The sequence below is a fragment of the Larus michahellis genome, chromosome 8, assembly GCF_964199755.1.
Source record: "Larus michahellis chromosome 8, bLarMic1.1, whole genome shotgun sequence".
Lineage (NCBI taxonomy): Eukaryota > Metazoa > Chordata > Aves > Charadriiformes > Laridae > Larus > Larus michahellis.
Window position 1 is genome coordinate 2700818 of NC_133903.1, and position 8232 is coordinate 2709049.

The 8232-nt window shown below is 47.9% G+C and overlaps 1 protein-coding gene across 2 annotated transcripts; it reads right to left on the reverse strand.

Annotated features, from left to right (window-relative positions):
• Positions 1 to 1810: 1810 nt before the first annotated feature.
• PSMG3 (proteasome assembly chaperone 3) lies at positions 1811 to 5427 on the reverse strand. 2 transcript variants are annotated; one of them, XM_074598517.1, is made up of 3 exons: positions 5259 to 5427; positions 4393 to 4610; positions 1811 to 2360 (listed from the first exon to the last, which is right to left on the reverse strand). In XM_074598517.1, exons 1-3 carry the CDS (start codon positions 5407 to 5409, stop codon positions 2208 to 2210), a joined length of 522 nt encoding a protein of 173 aa, XP_074454618.1. In that variant the 5' UTR covers positions 5410 to 5427; the 3' UTR covers positions 1811 to 2207. The 2 variants fall into 2 exon arrangements, with proteins under 2 accessions (XP_074454618.1, XP_074454619.1); XM_074598518.1 differs by lacking the exon at positions 5259 to 5427 and adding an exon at positions 5110 to 5177.
• Positions 5428 to 8232: the final 2805 nt, after the last annotated feature.

An 8232-nucleotide genomic window follows, 5' to 3' on the forward strand; every position in this document is an offset into this window, starting at 1 on the left:
GAGACTCCTCCTCCGGGCAGCCTGCCCGCCCGCTGCCAGCCTGGCTGCACCCCCGGCGCTGGAGCAGCAGGTCGGGCTTTGCCTCCTGTGGAAAAGCTGCCCGACTTACCTTTCCAGTCCGCCGCGCTCCGCACCCACGCCCGCAAAGCAAACACGGATGGAAAGCCACCGTGCAGCCCCACACCACTGTCCCCAGCCCGGCACACAACCTGTGTGGCAAATTCGGCTTTTCTTGCAATTGGGAATTAATCCTGAGCCGGAGGACAGCAATGAGTAAAAGCTGATGTTGCCGGTGAATGTTTTTTGGGGCAGGGTTTTCCCCTGGTTTATGGCAGAGCAGAGAGGAGCAAAGTCGAAGGACTAATTGCTCGTGGTTTAATTTATCGCCTGTGGAAAGGCAACAAGAGAAGTCTGTCCGGGATCCGAGCATCAAACAGGAGAGATCGCCACATCCTTTCTCTACCCGCCGCCCTGCGCAGAGCTGGTGGCACACAGAGCCTGGAAATTAAGGTGCTTAAGTTGTGGTTGGCTTTTTGGTAGTAACACTCAGGTCTTCAGGCCATAGCAGTGGTGTGGCACCGTACCACCATGGTGGAAGATGTGATTTACATTTGATCTGCTAATTAATGCCTGGTTTCCACAAGTTGTTGGCACTACAGACACCATAAGAGCACCGAGATTTGGGAAATACATTGAATTTTGTCTGGAAAGAATCCCTACTAGCAAACCAGGATCGGCGTTAACAAATTCCACATGCCTCCTAGACAGAAAAAAACCCATAAAAGTGTAGAGGAGGGAAAATTTGGAGTTCTGACAGATGCAAATCTTTGATTCTTGGAAGCACAGTTTGGAAATTATTTTTAGATGAAATTTCTTGTCAAGGGCAGCTGCAAGCCTGCAGCGTTTGAATGTACTTTAAAAAAAAAAAAGTTTCATTTCTCATAATCCCTTAAATACTGTAAATAACCCTTACTTCACAGAAAAGAGTCCTTTCGAAATGCATTTTCTGCTTTTCTAGTTTTAGGGGATTTTTTTAGCAACAGAAATGACCTAGCAACTGGATCTACGTGGGGCAGGCACTGGCTCTGTGGTGATTCTGCTGCTACCAACAGGTCTGGACGCAGCACAGGTCTTCCCTGCCCAGAATCGAAACGCAAGAGCTGGCCTCTGTCTGCTCGCCCAAGTTCATAAGTGACAAAACTGTGTAACAGCTCACTTAAAAATTTACTACTTGGTGTTATTTGTTACACAAAGAGGTAAAAAACAAACGCACATTCCAAGCAAACGGCAAAAGTTTGGCTATTAAGCATTGCATTGACTCGTGCGACTTCATCTAATGCTTTTTTTCGATGGATTCGGGAGAAACACCCCTGTGTAACCCTCCCAGACCCTTCTGTCCCCGCGTCTCCTGTGACAGGTGCCCGAGGAGAGGGACAGCTCTGTAGGTGGCCCAAGCTATGTATGTGCTGTCTCTTTTATGTGCTCGTACCATGTAATCCATAAGCAGCTGTTATTGTGTCTTTTTCTCACCGCTAATTTGGGTTCCTGTCTTCCACCCTGACGTCAGCTTTCATGAAACTTGCAGAGCATAATTATCTGCCTGCCTTTAAAATCGGAGTGAAAGCGGAAAATGGATCCAGACTACATCAGGAAAGGGACTGACATAAGGACAAAAGCAGTCATATAGGACTCATTTCCTTAAAAACAGGCAAGAAAATCTTTCCTATTATGCAATTGCTGTTGATTTGTCACTGAGGCTTGTATTTCAATTGAAGTGATTTTCACAGAGCAAAAAAGAAAACAGGTAAAATTAGATTTGTCAATGTTTCTTTTATTCACCCTGCACTGGGTGTTCCCCCTTTGCGGTACAGAGTAGCTACAGAGCTTGGCATCTGTTGCTCCCGAGGACACACGCGCAGAGCCGTGCCGTTTCCCAAACACACATCCCACCCAATGTGATAAAAATAATACTTCTCTTGTACGTTGAGACAATTGTTCTCGTCTCCTCACTGACTGTATGGACTGCAAACCTGTCACAGTAACAAAACCCAAAAGCATTCTACACAGTAGAGAAAAATTCATGAAATTCCTCGGTACGTCCAAAACCAGCACAAAGACATTCCATCATTTTCATTTCTTGTCCTTTTAAATAAGTGGTGATGAGTCATGGACTCAAGATCATTTCCTTGAATCCAGATGGCACAACTTCACCACACTTGGCAACTTCGGATCACTTCCCGTAGAGCTTGTATTCCTTCCACGGTCTTGTCCTTTAAAGCCATGGCGAGAAGAACAGGCTTGTTCCCAGCTTCCTGAGACACAAACGCCACCAGGTTTTTGGCACAAACGTGGACGAGAGGCTGAAAAGCAAAGGTATACAGATGTAGGCTCTCACAGCTGGCAGAGCTCTCCCACGCGAGTTAGGAGAAGAAGAGCCCTGCGACAACATGGAGCGCATCGAGAACCTCTCAATACTGGACTCGGACCGAGCGTGCAGCTTGCGGAGCAGTTCTAACACGACTGGGAAGAGACACACAGTCAGCAAAGCCAAGCCATGGCACGGGGAACTTTAGAAAGCATTTTCTCAACCAGCTGAAAAGGGAAGAGTTTAGACCTGTGAGCGACAGCCACCCAAACCACCCTGAAACGACTTAACTGGAGCTGCACTTGGATCGAGTTTTGCACCAGTTTGAAAAACTTGGAAAGTTACTATGGAGAATCTTTCCTTCTGTTAATCCTCCCACCCAAACTACGTCACCAATTATCTAACTATATGAAAAGCCATGGATCAAAATGCCTCTATTTCCATCTTCTTTCTGAAGAAGTCTTCAAGTACACTTGTCTTTTAAAAACCTGTTGTTGAAGTGGGTACGTCCTGCTGACAAGCTCTGGAAAAAAACCTGCTATTGTTGCAATTCCTAGAGACCCCAAGACGGTGTTTGATACACAGTCTTTGCAGGCTGTGTGTAAAAGACATGTTGGTTTTAACAGAATAATGAAAACCAGAAATAAGCAGCGATGATGAAGGAAGGAAAAGGATATAATCTTCTTAATGAGGTTTCTTTAACACGAACACCCAGGTTGCCTAGGTTTTATTTACACCGACAATTATGTATTTATCAGAAGGACAAATTTGCTTGATTTTAGCTACCAGTGTGGTCTGGAAGTGTGCACCAAAAGGGGATATTAATGGCGACAAGCGGGAGGGCAGCAAACTAGTGAAAGCCTTTTCTTAAAGTTTAGATTGATTACGTTGATAAAATTATTTTAAAATACTATGTAACAAAGCAAACAAACGCACTTCCCATTTCCAATTAAAACACAAAACCAGTGTGGGGGTGGAGGTGGTCAGAATTAGCAGACATGCCAGGGAAAGCAAAGCATCTCGCATCCAGAGAAGGAAGGCTATTGCTGGAGAACGGGAACTCCGTAAGGGGAAGCCGCAGACAGAATCGGGAACTTGTGTTGCTAGAGTTTTTCTAGTTAAGGTTAGCAAATAATTTTTGATAGCTCCAACCCTGATGGAAAGCCCTGTAATCTTGTAGCTCTGTAACTTTCTGTTTTAATGCTTGACTAGTTGACGCTTTGCGAAACACTTTTTATTCTGCTTTCTCTCCAGCTTTGTGAAATGGTCGATAAAAACTCATTTTGTTGAAGCAAAACAAATTAAACTTTATCAAGGGTAGGTGCTGGCAGGCACACTTGGGAGAGGGTAACTAAAGTCCATTATGGGGCTGGCAGAGATTGGGATGGGGTGGGGGTGAGAAAAGGGACTTCAAAAGGAAAACAAACTCGCTGAAACAGAAACCCAAAAAAGGTTATCAAAGGCTGCACATTTGATCTCTCAAATCTTAAATCAACAGGAGCTTCATCAAACCTTCCATAAAGACGGCAAAGCAATCCATATCCTGTAGGACACACAATAACAGATCCCCAAACCATTGACAATTAGTTAAACTTTTCTTATGTCAAAGAGCAGATGAGCATGCATACTTTTCCGATGAACCCCTCTTCCCTCAGAAGAGATTTTTAAATTAATCTTACCGCTGTGCAAACACCACTTAGCTGCTGTGATTCATCAACTCCCTGGCAACTTGCACAGCCCCACCTACTACATTTTCCCCTTATCATAGAATCATAGAATCACAGAATTATCTAGGTTGGAAGGGACCTTTCAGATCATTGAGCCCAACCATCAACCTAACACTGACAAAAACCATCACTAAAACCACATCGCTAAGCACCATGTCTTTTAAATACCTCCAGACAATTCTACCACTTCCCTGGGCAGCCTGTACCAATGCTTAACAACCCTTTTGGTGTAGAAATTTTTCCTAATATCCGTTTATCCTATTTATCCTTGCTGCCTGTGCACTGTGCATCCGCTCTCACCTCATCCTTGCCCAGTAGGACTTTTGTGGTGAGCGAGGGCCGGCCCACATTGTCCCCGATGGTGTTGGGGTCCACGTAGACGATGGTCCCCATCTTGCCGTACTGCGTGACTACCACGAGGACGGAGTTGGAGAACGCCGTGCAGACCACCTCCGTCGGGACCCCGTGTACCACCTCCTCCCGCTGCCTGGACGTCACGATGGGACTCGCTTCCATCGCTGCGGAAAAAGAACAATAAAACAACAGTAACAATAAAATAACATTAGATTAAAAACACAGCCCACGGGCTATATAAATCCCGAATCCTTCCCTTCATTTGAAAGACCCAGGTTAAGTTGATTTCAGAGCACAAAAGCATGCGGAGGTGTGTGCCTGTGACACGAACAAGTGGTCAACATCCCACATCCCTGACTGCGAGGGGACATTTAACCGCTGGAAGGGACATTTAACCGCCGGGCAGCCACGGCCCACGCTCCCCCCGCAAGGACGAGCTGTCATGTGTGTCGGGTTCCGGGCTAATCACAGTTCCACAGCGATGGCATCCACGGAGCAGGCCGCCCCGGGGCCCGACCCGCCGTGCCGTGCCCTCACGGTGGCTGGCAACCGAGGAGGGGACCCGAGCCCCGCTGTCACCCCCGCAGACCGCGGCCCCTTCCCGCGGGAGGCGCCCACCCCCAGGCCGGGCCGAGGCTGAGGAGAGGCCCCGGCCGCCCCTACCCGTGCCGGGCCCCGCCGCTCTCCGCCCGGGCCCGCCCCGCCGCGGCGGAAGCGGCTCCTTTCCCCTCCCTCCGCCGGCCGGAGGCGCGGGGAGATGGCGCAGGCCGGGCCGCCACCCTGCCCTCCCCTCAGCGCCGCGCCGCCATTACCCGCCATAGCCCGCCCGTCGCCATCTCCAGCCCCCCCCCGCCGCCGCTCTCCGCCATCTCCAGCCCCCACTCGCGCTCTCCTCAGGGACATCGCCGGCCCCGGCGGTGGGCCCTTCCCCCGGCCCAGCCTCCGCGATCGCTTTCTGCCCATTTTACACCGGTTCCCCTCGTGTGTGTGTGTGGAATGTCACACGGCAGGAGCCCGCCCGTGGCCGTGAGGGAGCGGCCTGTGCCACTCCTCAGGCCCGTGAGGGGACGCGGGGAACCTGCGGGCTGGAGGGAGCTGGCGAATTTTGATATTTTTTTTTTCTCTTTTTCACTCCGTTTCGACATGGGATGCGGCTGCTCCCACCTGCTGGGTGATGTTGTGCCACACTTGTGCTGTCCCATCAAAAAAAGGCTGGTTCGGGGCCGTAGGAGCAGGCCCTGTCTCAGGGGCCTGTCTGCCATGTTGTGGGCCAACACGCTCCAGCCCTGATCCAGTGAGCAGTATGTGCAAACATTACTCGCCATTGAGTGCATACCGTTAATTCAGTGCTAATTCTTTGTCTTCTTTGAAATACTGGTACTCCTGAATAATAACTCTCTATAATAAAGTTATGCAAAGCTCTGAAAATTGGGATTTCTCAGAAGTTTGCAACTCTCCAGAGTTCTGCAATTGCTGCATCTAAAATACGCTCCAAACCTCGGTTTCTAGCTGTTAGCTGTCCTTTACCATCATTTCCAACGCATGCAAAACGTTGCGGCTGTGGCTGCAGCAATAGCAACTTGAGTTCTGGGTTATCTGTTCGCGTAACCTCTCTTAAGAACCTCATGATGTTTTATTTTTTTTTTCTAATTAAAAATCTTAACAAAACTTGACTACAGGAAGAGCACGTAAACCTTGTGCTGAGAATCCTTCAAGGCACCATTAGAGAGCAGCAGAGGTCCATGGAAAAGCTTTAAATTCGGCAGGTTATTCTTGTGGTTAACTGAAACAGAGAGGCCTGGTACCTTTTCGGCACTCCTTGCAATCTGGTAAATAGTCTGTTTTCCAGCACTGCGAAAAACCAATATTCCTCTTTCTTGCTTACCACAATCACTCATGGTTTTGCCTGTTTGACGGAGATAATAGTAGCTCTTGTCAGTAAAGCCTCCTGACTCACAAAGAAGTTTATTCCTGCTCTGCCTTCTCCAGAGAATAATTTTACTTCAGGAAACACGAAGGACCGGATTCTTCCTGCCATCCTTGTTAGCCTCCATTTTATTTTTTACATGACAGGGGGACAAAGAGAATCCACACTAGTTCAGATTTAGATGGAGACGCTGTACTTCGCTGTTTTGTGTTAGTTCGGGACTGAAAAGTTACCTTTTAACAGTTTCAATCAGTTGGATATCTCACTTTGGCATGGAGCTGAGGTGGGACAGAGCAAACTCGAGAAGCAGATGGCAGGAGGTAACTGAGCACTGAATCTTTTATTACTGGATGTAAATACATTTAAAAAAGTGAACTAAGGAGAAGGCTTCTATTGTCTGTGTGTCTGAGGCAGGGGACAGAGATTTGAGAATGCACACGGTGGCAGATAACGGGACTTTTCCCGAGGGGTCTGTCCGCCTGCCACCTGCTTCCCAACATTTTCTGGCTGAGAAGGACAGGTATCCGTACTTACACTCCTGTTATCTACAGCACTTTTCCTCCGAAGATCCCTAATCACATTGCAGACATTATTCCATTTAGCTTCATAAACTCTCTTTTGACATAAGAGGTTATTAATATACCCCATTTTACGGTCCGAGGGAAATAAAGAATCGAGACAGACAGCAGTTCAGAGCCATCGAATCCTCGGCTGGAGATGCTGCAGGATTTCAGGATCCCTTCTTCCACTCCCATGCACTTGCTGCTGAAGAAGCATAAGTCATGCATGTCACTGTCTCAATTACCAGAGAAAATCAATGACTGTGCAGCCCCATGCTTTGACAAGAAAAACTACCCATAATATTGCAGCTTTATACCTTTATTGTTATTTATGTGAGCAGTTTCTTACTACTCTTCTTTTTAAACTGCTTAAGTGCCTCTCTGTGTGTAGACTGGAAGGAGGCTGCTTTTTATAATAATCTTTGCATTTATCTGAACTAGTTTTATAGAGTGAATGCGTAAGATCCACAGAGCATCAGAAATGTTTCCCACTTCTCTCGAAAACTAGGCACACGGTGTTTCAGGACATCCATTAATAATCCCTGCTCTTGGGAGCACCTAGCTATCAAAGTGCTGGGTTGGTTTATTAGTTTACAGGTTATTACTTCCCTAGTTTAGATTTCTCTCTTGTATCTTTTATGATGCAGAATATAGACTGTGAGCTGGAACCTCAGGTGCAGCTGGGCTCTGGGTTGCGCAGCCAAGGAGAGAGGAAAGGAATTAGTTTGTTCCCTGATGCGGGAGCTGCTTGGGAATTATTCTGACCCTTGTTATAAATCAGGTACGTGAAGCAGAGATGCCTTTTAAGTATGTTCCTCTGACCAGACAATATCAGAGCACTCCTCTTCCCCTTATTACTGTCACAGCAAGGTCAGGAGGATGTGGGTGGTGTGGGGTTGTGTGAGCACTCTCTCCATGGGGCTGTTGTGGGTAGGAGGGATGGCAGAAATCCACCTCCTGATGCTTTCGAGTGGTTCCCACTGCATTTAAATGGGGTCTGGCAGAGGCGGTGTTCAGAAAAATATTACTGAGCTGAGGCCCTTGGGGAAGCGGGTAGAGGAGCACATCTGGGGCTGTTCTCAAAGGGTAGCTTTAGCCCCAAAAGTCTGGTCTCCCTGGCTGGCGCTCTCTGCAGTCAGTGGAGAGGGGTTTTGTCGCTGCTCGGTGTAAAGTAGAAACACGGCTTTGACCCTGGCTCTCTGCAGTCGGGAATGAAGCCTGCTGCGGCTGACGTTGGCTCTTCTATCCATCTCCTGCTTTCTAGATCTCAGCCTGACAAAAGGTATGGGCCTGCCAAAC